This window comes from Zosterops lateralis, assembly GCF_965231275.1.
Source record: "Zosterops lateralis genome assembly, chromosome: 2".
NCBI classification, from domain to species: Eukaryota; Metazoa; Chordata; class Aves; order Passeriformes; family Zosteropidae; genus Zosterops; species Zosterops lateralis.
In genome coordinates, this window is record NC_139763.1 from 71,847,434 (window position 1) to 71,864,848 (window position 17,415).

Sequence of the window (17,415 nt, forward strand, 5' to 3'; positions counted from 1 at the left end):
ACAATTATCAAATTACTCTTTCTTCTCTATCATCCACTCTTGTCAGTCAGACTGTGCCATTCCTTTCTTAATCATTTAAATTGGGGCCATGACTCCAATCCTGCTTCAAAAATACAGCTCCTCTCATTATTTGCTTATCTGTCTTGTCTGAAACAACCTAGTGCTGTGGAAAACCAGGTTCTCTTTTCTAAGACATTGTAAATACAGAAATCTGTCTTTTTTCCCCAAGCTTCCCCCCACCCCCTTTCTTGAGAAGGAGAGTTTTTAACCAGTTTTGAAGTACTATGATTTTAAGCATTGATTTTAACTTACTGCTTCTTCAGGGTCCTCCTGCTTGAAGAATTATGTTACTGCTAAATTGTAAACATCTCAACACAAAAATGCACCGAATTCCACCATAACCTTAATGTAATTACATCACTATGGAATTCTCAAATAATTAGAATTCATCACTAAATTTGTACAGAAAGCTATTAACTTGAGCTCAGCAAACCAAGACTGGTTCAAGTAATGTTTTATTCACAAGTAGAAAAAAGTATTACAAAACAATTTATACAAGATTTTAATTTACATTTGTTAAAGGAGTATTTAAAACAGCACTGTAAGTCCCTAGACATGACGTGGGCAGTCTATATGCAACGATAGTGGATGTTTTCTATTGGCATGTACAACATTGCTTGCCACAGGCAATATACAAAAGACCAATTTGGTTAAATTAAGAAAAAAAGTATGTACAAAATATACACATATATTTAAAAAACACTCTCTTAATTTTTTTCCTCCCAATTTGCTCTCAAGCTTTCACTCATAAAAAAAAACCACCAAAAACCACAAAAACAAACAAAAAAAAGAGAGTATCTTTCTCTAGGGTTGCTGGGTAAAAACAATTATACAAAGTTTAAATTCCAATGAGAAAACATACTGTGACAGATACTGGCAAAATTTTTGAACATCGCTTTTTCAAGAACTGTTATTAGTGAAAAATTAAGTCTCTGTATGTTCTAAAAATATTTTGCCATATACTGAAATGCACATTGGATTCTTTATCTATTTACAAAGTATATACAAAGAAGCACACGTCTCTTCATGCACATGTAGTGAAAAATAGTGTTTTGTAACTTCTTAAATGTATGAACGTATACAAAGAAATTATTCAAAACTACTCATATTTAAATATATATGTGAAAGTATTTATCTGAGTAATTGTACTGTGTAACTGCTTATTATTCCATCAGTGACCAAAAGATGGTATCTACTACTTAAAACACCAAACTAAACCACAGCAAAAAATCCCTTGGGTAACTTGTTGACTTAGGTTTGAATTTGGGAACTGTTATTCATGGCTGTTGCACAAATGAATAATCTCACTGGTGAAGAGCTGGAGCATCTCTGCCATGGCTGCCTGTACTGATTTTAGCTGTCCTTGTGCAGGTCCCACCGTCTGCGAGCTTCAAAGCAAAAGTCTTTTTCCATAATGGATTCTGAATACTGTCTCAACATTTCCATTGCCACACAAACCATGTGTGGAAAGATGAGTAATATTTATTGCCAATTTGCATCTGTTTTGCTGATTGCTTTGCTTTAGTCAAGGCACATTGGGTACTTTAAGGAATAATTGCTAGAGTTCATCACAGACAAGTGTGAGCCTGTTGAGTGTAATGAATGAGTAGAGGTTACTGGGATTATTCATAGAAACAAAATCTACTTTAGGGATGAAAATAGCTGAAAAAAATGACATTAAAGGATCTGATAAAGCTAACAGCTTTTTATATTTTGTGTGGAAAATTTGAATTGACATGGAACTGCAGTGAGACAGTATCTTCAATGAAAGGAACTCCTAAATTAATGAATTAAGTTCACCACAGAGCTTGACCCTTAAAAATAATGCATTCATAAAAAAATCTCAGTAACAGTCTCACTGTATAAATACTTTCATGGCACACCTGCTGTAGTCTGACATTCTGATTTGACAGTTGATTACAATTATTTCAACATTCAAAATTATATGCTATAACAAGAAGTGCTGTATTCCAATACTGAGACTACTAATTAAAAACAATATCCTTATCTATATGTCTGACCTTCATTAAACTAAATCTAATTTAAAGCTAATCTCCTGCTACATTTAACAGAACAATGCACCTCCCAAAAATGTAATAATTGGAGGGAGGGGACTTCAACCACACATACTGTAACATGCTAATTCTCTAACTCCCCAAACTAGCTTATTGACTATAATGTAATACATAATAAAAGCTTCAGTTTAATAATTAGTGATCCTTTTATAAAGAGAAATGGATTCTTTTAATCCGCCCTTCAATAGCAGGAATATTATTTAAAATTAGAACCAGAAGGAAAAAAAATCCTAATGCATGCACAAAACTGCAGGCAGAGTAACTGGCAGCGTGTTGTCCCACATCTTCTGACACCTGGAGCCATATTTGAGACCCCCCCCTTAAACACACTAAAATATCTTTATTTCTTGCTGTATTTACATATTCTATTAACCTCACTCCATTAGATGTTTTGAGACTCTGAGAAAAGAGAAAGAGAGATTGAAAAGGTCATAAGTCCACTTTCAGAATCCTCATAGGATGCTCCTTGAAGTTTAACTTTCCAGCTGTTACAGCTCAGACACAACTGCTCAGAAGGTGTGAAATGATGCCATTTTTTTCCCAGCTGGTTTGGAAACCATGCAACATTGAAGACCAGACTATGTTTGATGAGGATCAGCAGGGGAGTGTAAGGGAATCATTCAGCTTTACTGCTGAGAGAAATAGCTCCAGTTCCTAAAAAAAAGTGACAGGAATGTTACATAAATTCATATGAAATCTGCATGTACTTCTATATTTGACTAAACACTAAAAGAGTAGCAGTATACTTACTGCTTGCTGTAAAAAATCACCTAAACCTGAAGATTAAATCTGTATTAAAACCCACATTAACAAGCTTAGACTTGTGTGTACATATACAAAAATATGCTATTTTCTGATTTGGTTATTCTTTTGAAATATAATAATAAAATATTGACCTATGCAAGACTGTAATACTCCCACAGGCAGTAAAAAGACCATTCTTGCCTCAAAATATTTCAAAAAGACATGGAAGATGAAGGCAGATGGGAAAAAATGCTGTAGAGTGAAATGAAATAATTGTCTTGGAGTTGTACAGCTGGCAAGTGTTGATCCTGAAAATACATCTCCAGTAAACCTAGTCCTGGTCCTGTCCCATGAACACTACTGAAATTTCTCTGCCAAAAATGCACACATAATGATGCACTGTAGAGTCTGTATGGGAAGAAACTGTGAAAAAATGAATCATTAGGGTTTATTCTAGGGGGAAAAAATGAAGAAAACTTAACCCTCCTGAAGACCTTGATTATTCAAAGTTATACACAAATCTCAGTACTAACAGAGGACAGCAGAAAACTATCAAAGCATACAGGATTTTGAGATGTTAGAAAAGCTGTCTTCATACACATAGGAATCAATAAGAAAATTTACAGTTCATATATCATAAGTATAGTGATATAAAAGCCAGTTTTTGTAGTTGTATTTTGAAATTCTGTGGTTCTTTTGATCTAAGAAAACTCTTAAAAATATTAATCAAATACCTCTGAAGTTGATGCATGGTTTGGTGGGAAAACACCCAAAAACTTGTGATTTTTAAAATCTTGTTAATATGGAAATGCATTCCCTTAAACATCAAGAACTGCTGCGAACTAGCAGTGTTGAGATCTGAAGTTGTATCCATGTCACTGTCCCTTCCTCCATACAGCTAAAGAATACAACTGTCATGAAATGATATTGGGCACACACAAAAATAAAACTGTCAGTGCTGCTATCTGACACGTGGGCAGGTAGTGCCCAGCATTGCTACAGACAAATCTCAACACTGTAAATAATACATTGAGAGAAATATGTGCCGCCTGCATAAGGCTGATATTGTCAGCAACAGCAGCAGAGTTTCAGGGTGACAAGTTCCATTGAAGGCAATGGCAAAACAATTCTTGATTTAAGTCAGTTCCCTTCCCTTTCGTCCTCTTGACAATGTCACCTAAACAATTCAGTGGATTTACAAAGAAACTATTGCACTTACATGTTTTCAGAATATGTGTGGTTTTTTGCTAAACACTAATTACTTTCTACTTCATGTTTAGGAATAACACAAAAGTGTTAATGCAAACCAAATGGAAGAGGATCAAAGAGATGCAGTTTTAATTCTGCAGATGGCCCAAAATTTTCATAATTACAGATAGCATAATTTTCTTAATTAAGTTTGGTGCATTATTAATATTAGTGGCAACTTTTTGTGTTCCTGCCTCTGAGTTCATGCACAGGAGACTGTTTCAACTTTCCACAGCCTGCATAAACCTGGAGTAACAACACCACTGGCCATCACCACACAGGTCATAATCTGGGATCCTTTCACAGATTAGTTACTCGAGGCTCCAGATTACTTCCGAAAGTAGAAAATTCCATTTTAAAAATATGGAGCACAGCTAATATTTGAAAAGCTATAATGATGAAGCAGTAGCAGAGTGACTTTTTGCAACAGTTCCACTGTTGTATAGTTGAGGCAATTGCTTATCACCTCTTTGCATTTTGACCTCAGATCTGCGTTTTCTCTGAGCTTTAATCGAAAAATTTGCATTTTATGGACTAACTTATGTTTTATCTGATGACATGGGAATATAAATGGCATTATAAGGCATTTGAGATTCTCTTGTGTTTCCACTACTACTGCAGTAACTCCACAGAAAGGCTTTGTAAATATTTGTAGATGAACACTTGTACATCTTTTATGCTTTGTTTGCAATAAGCAAAGCCAATTCCTCAGTTCTCACTCATAAACAAAGGCTAGCTTCACACAGTGGTTTGCTCATAAGGCTATTAGACTGAATTTTTCCCTTGAAATGTAATGAAAAAAATCCTTGATAAAAGCTGACTGGTGTACAGACTTACCCCTGTATTCTGGTTAATATTATTTCAACACCACAGTTCGTATAATTACACCTTTCAAATTCAGTTAATGATTTAAAAATGTGAAACTGTTCAAACTCTTGTAGAGGTTTAATTTATTTCAGCAATAGCTAGGTGTAAGCTATGGAGAAATATAACCCTACAACTTCTTACAATTCTATTTTTATCTAGCTCTACACGCCTGGAGCACTCATTCTCATTCCTTTGTAGCTATGTTTTTTACCTCTTTATCAGTCCGTAGAGTCATTTGTTGTTCCATTACACTTTGGCTGGCTTTCAGCAGTCACCAAGTTCTGAAGTGATGAAACTTCCACGCATGTTCTGTGTTCGGTGATTTCAAAGGACTTTGCACCATTTTCATCAAGAGACTTAGCTGAAATAAGTATTTCTCCTAGTTCCTGGTTATTATCCAATTCAACAGTGGCTGCATTTTCAGTCTCAGGGCTGCAGGATTTTGCAGATCCTCCAGCCACTTCTGAATATGATTCACAGATAGAAATGCTGTCACAACAAGCTGAGTTTTGCATAAGAGGCCAAGCATCTGGAATGTCTCCGCAGGTAGAGTGTGAAAGAGAACCAAGGAAAGCAGGAATCATTTCTCCAACAGAATCAGAAGCTCTGCAGAAGGATAAAAGGCACATGGTTTACATTCGAGAAAATATTATCAGCATTTTAATTACTGTTCATTTGTAATTATAGGGATTTGAAGAAGGTTTAATAGGGTTATATTAATACTCTAGAGACATCCTGTACAAACTAATTCTTTTGAGAAAGAATAGTTTGTTCTTTGCTTGGAAATGACAAAAGCTCTGGTGAACACTATTTCAGACAGTGAATCCAGGATTCCACAAAACATGAACTACAGTTGGAGTTGTTTAGGGTCAGAAATAAGACAAAAAATACTATAGTAGTGTTCAGATAGAAACACTGTCACAAAGAAGAAGGAATTTTTTTTCTCAGTACAAGGGGAGGGGTGTATTAAGACAAGATGTAACAGGCTTAAGGTTCAGCAATGAAGATGGTTGGGCAGAGTCTAGACTCTTCAACACCAGAGGGGGTTTTGTTGGTTTGTTTTTTTTCTCCTCCAAACTGTAGATAGACAAATATCTAATGGCACTAAAAAAAGTAAAGTGGCTTCAAATGGGAAGAATGCGGGAGAATAGGCAACAAGGCCTCCTGAAACTTAGTGTTTGCTTTAAACCTGAAAATGCATTCACTTTAGATTTTTCAGTTTGTTCTGTCTAGCCTTCAAAATGCAAAAAGTTGTTCTTCTATTCTCTTCTACGTTGAAAGGACACAACATTAAAGAAAAACAAGCATTATTTTTATTTTATGGAAAATGGAAGAAAGTAGAAGTGGAAACTCAGTATTATCTACCTCAAGTGTATTTAAAGTGCATGATAATAGTGACATGTGCCAAACACTGTTGAAGTCCACTAGCGTTTTTCACTATACATACACTAAAATAAGTATTAACAAAACTAGGAAGTTATACCAATGTTTTAGTTCCAAAAAATGTATACAGATTTTTAAAAATGCAAAGGCTGCATTAAGTGCGATATGCAGTGTGACAAAACTCATCCCACATTAACATGCCTATAACAGTTTTTAAGTAGCCTTACTCATTTCCAAAACATGATGCTTTAATATCTTTGATATACACACAAAGCATTTTCAGAGATGAGGCCAAAAGTCAGGACATTGCACCACAATTGAAGGAAATACATTATTCTGGCAAAGGAAATTGGCACAAGCTCCATTTCTACTGGAAGGAACCACAGGATCTTTGATGTCCACATAGCATGGATATTACAGTTATTTTTAAAGCCTTAACCAAAAGATTCCTCAAAAAGTACAGAGCTCTCAATTTGTCAGCCTCAGTGGTATACAAGGATGACTCAAGCTTGTCAGTATTTAAACAAGTTGTTATAGAAAACGTAGATATTTGTACTTAGGTCGCTAGGTAAGTCACCTTGCACAAACAATACTTATGAAGAAGCTGCCTCTACATTTTTAGTTACATGTGACCATAAGAACAAAATAGCCGGAGACCAAATTAAACCTTATATGGAAAATTATTCTAGCTAAAAGAAATAAATACATCCTGTGTTAAAATATGTAACCAGGAAACTCTGAAGGACACCATAAATTTTATACATTTAGCTCATGGCCTTACTGTAAAAGTAACTACTCTACTACTGCACTTACATTCAGCTGATAGGGAGAAAACAAAGGTTAAAACCTGCCAGAAATTCAGAAATAATACATATTTCAAATATTGCAGTCCCAAAGAGTTCCTTAAAAAAATAAATCTTCCTGTCACTTCAGAACTGTACCTCAGTCCCCCCAGATTCATGGGTTTATGCAGTAACTTGCTAAACATTAGCAGAAGAGGGAGTGGCCAAAGCCTCTAAGGTGCCACAGAGTAAAAGGAACATTTTCTGCTTGTGAGAGAAGCCACTTCTTCAGAGAAACCATTTCTTCAGAAATGGATCAAGTCATCATTTACTAACTAATGCTTCATTTTTTCACCATAAATGTATTCTGGCACAACATGGGATGACATGGGTACAGCTCATCAAAATTCCTCATTCCACTTCAAGCAGCTGTTGTCTCTGTATAAATATTAATTTGACTGCATAAAAAAATACTTCATGTTTAATATACATTTGTTAAACTAATTTACCTTTCATTGAGAGTGGTCTGTGAGTGGAAAGCACAACTGTGGCTGCTGTGCTCCATGCTACAGGTTTCATCACAGCACAGTGAGGGAATCAAGTGAACTGGTCCTAAGGAATGAAAATTATTTAATAGTTTTAAAACTTTCAAAGCTCTGTACAAACTTAGTGTCTGTTCTTTTTCAAACTTGAGTATTACTTAGTCAGGTACATTATAATACATGGATTGAGGAAAGACACTTCTTGTTGTAAAAACGTTTTTATAAAAAAATCATTATTCCTTTAAAATCAAAATATTTATAAAAGCAAAGTTCATTGTCCAGGAGTAATATAGAAGCCAGCCATTAAAAAAACCTATTTTTTAAATTAATGTTCTTCTAAGTTGAATACACATAAGTGGAAGCAATTTGAGTTAAGCTAACAGGACGATATTTAAGCCTGTGCTTTTGTGTTAAATTAGTATTTCTTAATGCATCTGTTCTGATATGGCTTCACAAAATGGCAATGATTTGAACTGTCCAGGTTTTCAATGTCCTTTAGCATTCATACAACATTCTTAGATAGTCTCTGGCAAATCCTTCACACTAATTTAAGTCTCAAAGCCACATGCAGCTATTTTTATCAGAAATAAATGAGACAGACATTTTAATTTCTTTTTCAAGTGAAGTCACTGAAATGAATACAGGAAAAAAAAAAAACAAACAGCTACTTAAAAATCCTTTCTGCTTATTAAGAAATTAGCCTAGGACAAAGGGTAGTTTGACAGTGTTAGCTCTGCTGTTAAATTTAATTGTCACAACTCAAATGTTAGATAAAATAAAGTCACCTTTCAGTAGACCTAACATACCACATGTCTGTGATGTACTTCTTTGGCACTGGCAACATGTTCTGTGGTCATATTCACTTAGCCGTGGTCTATCAAAACATGATAATTCAGAGCCATTGTAGTGAATGTCTTGTGATCTCAGAGACCCTTTAAACAAAGTGAATAAAAATCTATGTCAGTAAATGTTACCATTTTTCCTGCTCAGAGTCACCTATCTGCACAGAATGTGTAACTGTCATGCTATAAAATGTGTCCATACATTTTTCAATTGAAAGATCCACAGTGACCATGGGGCTTCCAATAATACAAACCACAGATTTTGCAACAAACCCTAGAACAGCTGGTTCAACTACAGCCTCTTCTAGGAAGACATCTGCTCTCATTTTGATGATTTGAGAGTATATCTTATTCACTATTATATTTTTGCAGTGTTTAATGATTCTCAGTGATTCCCATCTGAAATTTTCCAGAGTCAGCTTTCAACCACTGGGATTTTGTTTATACTATCTTAAAGAGCTTTATATTAACAGCAGACTTCCTTTAATCTCTATAATTGTCAGCCAAGGCAAACAAGTTACTGCAGTTCACTAAATAAAGTCTGAATTCACTGTGTCAGAATTTCTCAAAACTCATGTGTAAAGCAAATTCTAGGTTAGGAGCAATTCTTACAATGCTTCTGTAAAACTTTTAACTTCTGCTTGTGCTGAAAGCAGTAGTAATAACATCAATTCATCCTAGACAGTATTCTTGTTTGGCATCCAGAGTTCATTGGATGCTATAAACAAATTTTAATAAAAGTTTAATAAAACTATAAATGAGAACTAGAGTGCTTTTCATTTTTTTCTTTCTTATTTTAAATTAAGAGGTAGAAAAATATTTATTATAAACAAATTACATTGATGAGCTGTTAAGGATTTAGAAGAAATTTACGAATTTGTCTTTGGCATTTAATTCATCATGAATATGCCCATAAAATCAAAACTTTTAAGGACAAATCTATCATCTACATTGGTCACACTCATTATCTTGATGACCTAATCTGTGTTTCACAATAGCATTTGATGCACAGATCTTCCAAACTGGTATTTCCACATTGACATTGCAACTCTGTAATGTCCCATCTTGGATCATGAATGGTCCACATGTATCTGTGCAGCATCTAGCAGAGCATGGTATGGACTTGATGAAAGTGGAATATTTCTGGGCATTTACACAGCATTTTCTCAGTAGGCGCTGAAGCTTCCAAACCTGGATGGAGTCCTGGCCTCTGCTACATTGACCATCTCAACGCTAAACTTGCTTAAATGATGTAGACCTTTCATTTCTTTACCTACATGGAGATCTGCCAAACTAATACCACTCTATAAATATTACCAAGAAACGGTAATAACTGGAAACTCACAGCTTGGTTTCTTCTCCATGAACTGCCTCTTGCAATAGATAACACAAAGGATGAGAAGAGCCAAGAGCACTGTTGCAAGAGCACTGCAGATAACAGCTGCCAGAGCAGTGTCTCGAGGACTGGAAGCAGTTGAAGGGATCTTCACAAGATTTACCTTGGTGGTACCTGAAATATAATTAAATAATAATTCAGGCAAACTGCAGACACTTCCAGAATAGAGTCATGTAAATGAAAGTCTGGGAAACAGAAGAGGTTCGCGGCACAGAAAAGAAGAAAGATATATTGCAAAATGTGCAATAATGAGCAGAGATGCACACAAACACATTCATATTGTCCATGAGAATGGAATCAGATCCTCACCATGAAGACAAAGACATCTGAATGTTTAATATCACATGAATTTAATATGGAGAACATTTCCCAGTGTAGAATTGAGAGAGTGATCCACTAGAGGGAGACACAAATACATGAACTTCCCTTAATAAGGAAACTTTCTGGGCCCTGAGACATCCACAGAAGTTCAAATGCTGTCAAAATTATGATCCTGCTTTGTTGCATATGTCATGACACTATGGTCATTTCCAAGATCAAATCCAGGATTTCAACTCTGCCAACTCTTTTTCTTCAGTGATTTTTTTTTTTTTTTTAAAAAACTAGATAATACCTCTAGTCAACATTCAACAGATTGTCTCTATACCCAAGTTAGTGAAAACTTAAGCAATGTTTCCAGCTACAAATGTTTTCACCTATAGGTGGAAAGTAAAAAATATTTTAAAGGATCAAAACTTCAACAATAGTTGAAATTGTCTTATATTATGTATTTTAAAATAAAAATTTTTAAACAACCTATTAATTTTGACAGCCCACCTATTTCAATCTACTTTCAAGTCCTCCTAAATTCAATGAGGAAAAGGAATAAAACACAGAGTACTTCTATGACAGCAAAATTTCAAGAAACCACAAACCATATTTTACTAACTTACAAAAATAAGCTACTGTGCCTATTTACCCCAAAAGATATTAGGTTAAAAGCTAAAGACTATAATATCCTAAGAAATGGTCATGCAGTCTTAAGTTTAAATTGTGAGATAAATGTCTGCCAGAGTATATTAAAATCTCTAATCAAATTGTACATAAATACAATTGTTCCATGTTGTTACTGCAATTTCATAATGGTAGGAGAGAACTTCCTAGCTTAGTGCAATCAGTGGAATTGTATTACTCAGGAATAATTTTCTGCAATAGTTATGGTATTTCCTCCACACACATCAAACATGGGCACCAAAGGGTTTGTGATACCATATTGCTTTGTTATAATGCCTGTAGGGATTGACAAAACCGAGGCATTTTGAAAAATTGACCTAATTCTAAGACTTTAGACCACTTAATGCCAAAGAAAACACTATAGTCTATGTAATAAAGAATCCAGAAAATTAAAGAAATAACCCACCAAATGTATTAAATAAAAATAGTTTCTGCAGTTTATAGTATCATGTAGTTGCTAGTAAATAGGGTAGTATAAAAAGGTAGAGAGATCAGATTGTGGCCATTATACAGAAGAAAGAAAGTTTAGTTGCTCATTTCCTGATTTCAGCATGAACAGAAACAAGTGTTACTGCATTTACATCTGCTTAAATATTTCCATTTATCTTCAATTTGTTCCTCTGTCTATTATGTTCCTCTGTCACACCAAAATCTGAAGACCAAATTTATAGCACATCTTCTTTACATGCTTTCAACTTGCCAAATTGCACAGAGCAAAGCAACTGGAGAAAGTACAATGGAGAGCCACAAAGCACTGAGGAACTGGAGATTCTCTCTTATGAACAAGGTTTGAGAGAGCTGGGATTGCTCAAGCTCGAGAAGGCTCAGAGGAGCCTCAACAATTTGTCTAAACCCTTGGAGGGAGTGTGCAGAGAAGACAGAGCCAGACTCTTTTCTCAGACCAGAGGTCATGGACACAGGAGGTACCCTCTGAACATCAGGACAGATTTGATGACTGACCACTGGCACAGACATATTTCCTCTTACATAGTTATTATCTAGCCTTCTCCTCATGTTTTTCTATAACTCCTATTACTCACAGAGCTGAGTTCTATGGCCTCTTTTCCAACTCTTCAGTGTTAATTTTAAAGAAAATGCAATAGTTGTCATAATCATTTTGTCATAACTTGATTGCTCTTGGCAGGAGCACCTCAATCTTCCACAGAGAAAACTTTTCACTCAGTTTCTAGGATTCTTGCAGCTGTAGTTTTAAGTTTATAGTTTTAGCACACTGAAGAAATTTCTGCGTGAAGTTCCAGGATATCTGTGAGAAGCAGTAAATCTACATAAAAGCCTGTCTGTATAACAATGTGTGCTGGCTTTGGTGTGAAGATCAGATTGTGCTTAGTTATCAGGTTTTCAATTTTAGTCAACTGTCTGATCTAGTCTTTAGAAGGTTATAGACAGACTGGACAAGTATTTAAAAAACAGACAATAAAAAAACTGATCAGAACATCTTCAAATATTTTTCAATCCAATACATCTATTTGTATTAATGTACATAAGAGCACTAAACAGTTCTTAGTAATTAGGCCTTGGTAATTTGAAGAAAAAAAAATTTGTCAATTTTGAAGGGTAAAAAGAAACAGAGCACAGGAGATGAAGCTTCTATATTTTTATTATTTTTGTCTTCATTTGCTCACAAAATACATCTATTTTCAAGTATGATTGCACATTACATATTCTAGGAAAATATAAAGTATATATTTCTTTATTGCCCACCAGCAATATTCAAACTGGAAATATAATGATTTAATTTTAAATAGGGAAGGCAAAATTGAAATTTTTTTAGCCATCTAGCTATTTAAGAATTATTTGGTTGATTTTTTTCACTTGAGAAAGCAATTTTCTATTCCTGAGAATGCCTACCACTCATCTTCATCTTCAAAGAACTTCTTGGCATAGCTACTCTGAGCAGTCCATTGTACTCTAGCTCTAATTATAATGATAGTGATCTTCCCTGCAGAGACCAACATTTCAGAAGTGGATTGCTATTGTAGAAGTGGCCCGTTGGGCACTGCTGAACTCTGCTTTCAGTGTTACTCAGACATGTATGCATTTTTATAAACTCTTTCTTTTCACAGACTTAATGGACCCACTTCAGTAAAGCAAAGAGTTGGATTTTAAATATAAACTTGTACTTACATCTATTAGATGATTACATGATTAAATTTAAATATGCAATTAAACACTTTGTGAACTGGATGGGATACATTCAGAAAGAAGGGAGAAGGTGCACAGTTTTCTGATTCTGGAAAGCATGGGCATATTATCCATATATTATTTAAGAAATTGATTTTCTTGTTTTAGTTCTAACATATTTTGAAAATGTGTTCATATTGAAGAAGAATTACGCAAAATATCAGACTGTCTCCTGCATAATTTTGAGCAGTAAGCCTAAATACACATTCTTCCCTTAATTACCAATTTTACATTATAATGGCAGTATATGCAAAGGTGTGGTCCTTAAAAGCAAGTAAAGTTTCTCTTAATCCAAGGCAGTTAAACAGCAGTAACTCAGCTAATATGGAACATATGAATCCCAGCTGTATCACTAAAATTTCTGCCAATAAACAGAATAGCTGAATTTTCGGCCTATTATACCAAACAACAAGAGACAGGGCAAACTGTAAAAAGATTTTCTTTGTCACTCATTTTACGTTTATTTTCTCCAAATTTTTTTTTTCCCCAGAACCATGATGAACTACAGTTGCTACTGGAATAAGTAAACCTAAAAGAAAGCTTTTTTCTTTTGGTAGATCAACCATGTGAAAACAGAACTTAGAACACTGTATGTTTCTTCCACAGATACAAGAAACATACTAACTAGTGAAGTTGAGGAGAATAAAATGTGGAATATTACATTTGGGTTTCTTTCTTAACATGTCAGCTGAATGCTAACGTAAAGAAAGCTTACTCAAAATAACAGAGCTAAGCCAGACTGCACTTAAAAAGCAGTAACATTGGATAGAGTGCCATCTGCTACAATCAGGATTGGAAGTAAGATGCAAAGGTTAAAATGTTGTTAATTCCCGGAATATGGGTATTCCTGGTCGACAAGGGTAAGGAATATTTGCCTTTTACAAAAACTGTTTGCCCATTACCTTTACGTTGAATGGCCCAACTTAGTGGTATCAACCTTAATTTGACAAGAATTAAGGGCTCAGACATACCCTCAAGTTATGTAATTTAACAAGTTACTGCCTGTCAGCTGAACTGCAGTGGCTATCTCTGTGTGTATGTGCAATCTTGATCCACAGAAAAGGCAAGCCAATGTAAGGCAATGTGGCTCACTTTGAAACTCCTTCATTTTGAAAAAGAAAAAAAGAAAAGTAAAGATGTTTATATTCATTTAAAAGTAAGAAGGCAGTATATTTACCTAGCCCCAAAGAAGCAAAAGGATGTATTATATACCCTTATATATGATATAGACAATTCAGATACCACATGGATAAGATCTGTATACACAGATAAAATACATATGTTTTATGAGCATTAACATAAATAAAAGCAAGTTTTCCCAAATATATCTTAGAGTCTTTACAAAGCAGCAGATTGCCTCCCTTCTCCTGATCTTTCAAGTAGGAGGTAAGAAACTTTATTAAACATTACTGTTGGAGACTGTGGTAAACAGTGGGGACAGAGTCTCCCAACATCTGTAAAGAGACAGCCTTTTGCGTGCACAGCCTACACCCAAAAGTTCACCATGTCAAACCACATTTTTCAAATGTGCTCCAAGTGCTGACTATAAAGCCTTTAGTTAATGGCCTACAACTTTTTTCTTTTTGTTTGTTTTATTTTGCTGGTTTTGTTATTTTCTTAATAAATGTACCAAAAAGCCCTACGGGAGAAAATGACTATTCAAGTATTTATCCATTGTTTGGAAATCCTGAGAAATATGCTTATAAATTAAAATCTTTGAAATTTGATTTATTCATTTCCAAGACCATTTCTCTTGCACTGTGTATTTTCACAAACTCCAGCTGCTGACAGCCTTTTATGTCTAAAATAGTAGAACAATTGCACTGTGTATGTGAATTCAAAATATATATGGACTCCACAATACTGGGTACACACCACAATGTCTGTAAGGCATAGCCAACCTCTGCTACACATTTTTCTTGTATAAATTCAGAGATGTGAAATCTTGGCATTACCATGGTGATCTAAATTGAGCCACTATATGGGCACAAAAGTAACATTGTTTCATACACAAAACTTTCAACTTGGAGAACTGTCTAGCCCTGTAAATACAAAAGTCCTTGAAAGTAATAGCTCAAATAACCTGCAAAAGCATGAGAGTAAAAAAAAAAAAAACAGAGAAAGTGGGATAAAATCTGTGTCCCCACTGGACTACACATAACTGGTTATTAATATGAAAAGACAGATTTCTCCTCCATAAACTGGAAACACCCAGCATGATTTGATGGCACCAAGTCTGTTGCTGTTAATGACTGTGGTGTTGTCAACAATTACCTTTCTAATTGTTGCTTCTAGAAGCCAACTTTACATCTCGGAGTGCTGAGGGGGGGCAACACCTATTTCCTTGAAAATGCAACTCCTTTTTAAGTGTTTTCATGTGTTAAAACAATGTCCCATAAAGCTTATGTCAGAACATATGAAATTGTTAGGTACAGCAGAAAATCTATTTTCTTACATCACCTCTAACTTGTACTTTCAACCAGACATTGCCAGACATGTTCTGTGAAATAGAGCACACTATTTTAGGCTATTCCTTTGTTCAAATCCAACTATAGAATGCATCCATGAACATCAATGCATCCTTCTACAGGAAATGAAAGCAGGAAGTATTTTTTGCATTTTTGTACTTTGTATTCTGTATGTGCGGTCCCATTTAATCTTTAGGACTATCAGTTGGAGAACAAAAACGTCCCTGTGCAGAATTTGAGTCCATTTGGTCTGTTTATGATAGTTTCTGCTCTATTCAGTCACTGTACATACTCTATTGCTCTCAGTCCCAAAACACTTACACAAGACACTGCCCACATGAGCAGAGGAGGAGTTTGCATTGCTGAAAAGCAAACCATGTTCATGTGGGCAACTGCTGCCATCACTCACTTCCTAAGGGAGGAGAGGGGGGCCATGAACCCTTCAGAATCCACCTGCATATTCACCAGTTACATGACAGCGGCACACATGGAAATAAAAGAATAAGCATGTCTGAAGGTCGTCTCTTTAGCTAGTAGAGAATAACCCACTTTCATTAATCAAACTGTAATGGAACATTGTGAATCCCATGCATACCAATCACAAATCTATTCCAAAAGGTTCAAACAAGCTCTTACAGCTGCTGTGTGATGAGATTGGTGCATGGATTGGTTTTCAATAGGTTGAAATACGACAGTGTGGAAAACTCCATCCTGTGACCATGACTGAGGGCTAGTAGAGCAGCTAAGCTTGTCCCTAGGCAGGGAACATACACGCTCTTCCATATAAATCTATGGATTTATTTGTACAAATCCCAGTAAAGCAAGAAATGAAATGTAAATTAGTCATAAGAGGTTTCTGTCCCTCTCTGATTCAACAGGAAGTAATTTCTAACACTTCACTTTCTAGCCCAAATATTTCCCTCCTTATCCTGGTTCAGCTGTGATAACACCCAGGGAGTAAAGCATTTCAAAATGATTGCAAGCCTGTGTCCTAAGTTTCTTAACACAAATTTATTTCCATAAACATCACTAATAGTCTATGCAATACATTTTAAGAACTATGGCTTTTGTCCTTGCTTTAAAATGTTTTGTAAAGATAACAGTACTCAGCTACCTCACTTCTGTTTCCAAGTAGTTCTGTCATTAGAATAACAGAGTATACTGTGATACATTTAATTCACAAAGTTTCTAAAGCTTTAGAAAATAGTGATTTTATATTAAAAAACAAATATATCAGTAAGTGAAACATTAGGAAAAACTACTCTATTTGAATATCAAATTAGGTACAGGAATAATATCCTTATTTTGCTCAAAAAGCAACTTCTTGAACTGCCAAATAACTTATCTAGTCCAGACAGCTAGATGTTCCAGCACTAGTGTGTGTGTGTGTGTATATATATATATATATATACACATACACGCTATATATAAATAGTGCTAAAGCAGTGTACTGCCAGTAGTATAGTAGTATTTTTATATATATCTGTATATAGTAGTATAGTATGTATATATATATATATATACTATACTATATACCACTAGTACACCCCTGGTTCAATAAACTTTTAGTATCTTTCCCTTGTTGCCACCTGGCCTAATATTAAAATCTGAAATAACTGGGAAAGGAAAATAAAACCCTGATAGTTAGAAACATCTTCACTCTTGAAATTCTCTCAATGTACTAATACTTTTTGTTACCAAATATGAAAAATATAAATGCTAAGGAAATTCTTCCAAGTATTAGAAATCCCATGCAGAAAGAGCCTAGTTATTAGATATGACTAATAAAAAATCAGGTCTCAATGAGATCTAG

At 34.9% G+C, this 17,415-nt stretch overlaps 1 protein-coding gene across 4 annotated transcripts in view; it reads right to left on the reverse strand.

Moving 5' to 3' along the window:
• Positions 1 to 497: 497 nt before the first annotated feature.
• The window catches only part of TNFRSF19 (TNF receptor superfamily member 19), a 57,147-nt gene continuing 40,229 nt past the window's right edge, over positions 498 to 17,415 (reverse strand). For all 4 annotated transcript variants that reach the window (XM_083883952.1, XM_083883953.1, XM_083883954.1 and 1 more), the window contains 5 exons: positions 9,889 to 10,053; positions 8,508 to 8,633; positions 7,669 to 7,771; positions 5,206 to 5,600; positions 498 to 2,789 (listed from right to left, as the gene is read on the reverse strand). In XM_083883952.1, the coding sequence (XP_083740078.1) occupies positions 5,213 to 5,600; positions 7,669 to 7,771; positions 8,508 to 8,633; positions 9,889 to 10,053 (782 nt within the window). In that variant the 3' untranslated portion in view covers positions 498 to 2,789; positions 5,206 to 5,212. The remainder of the gene's footprint in view (positions 2,790 to 5,205; positions 5,601 to 7,668; positions 7,772 to 8,507; positions 8,634 to 9,888; positions 10,054 to 17,415) is intronic.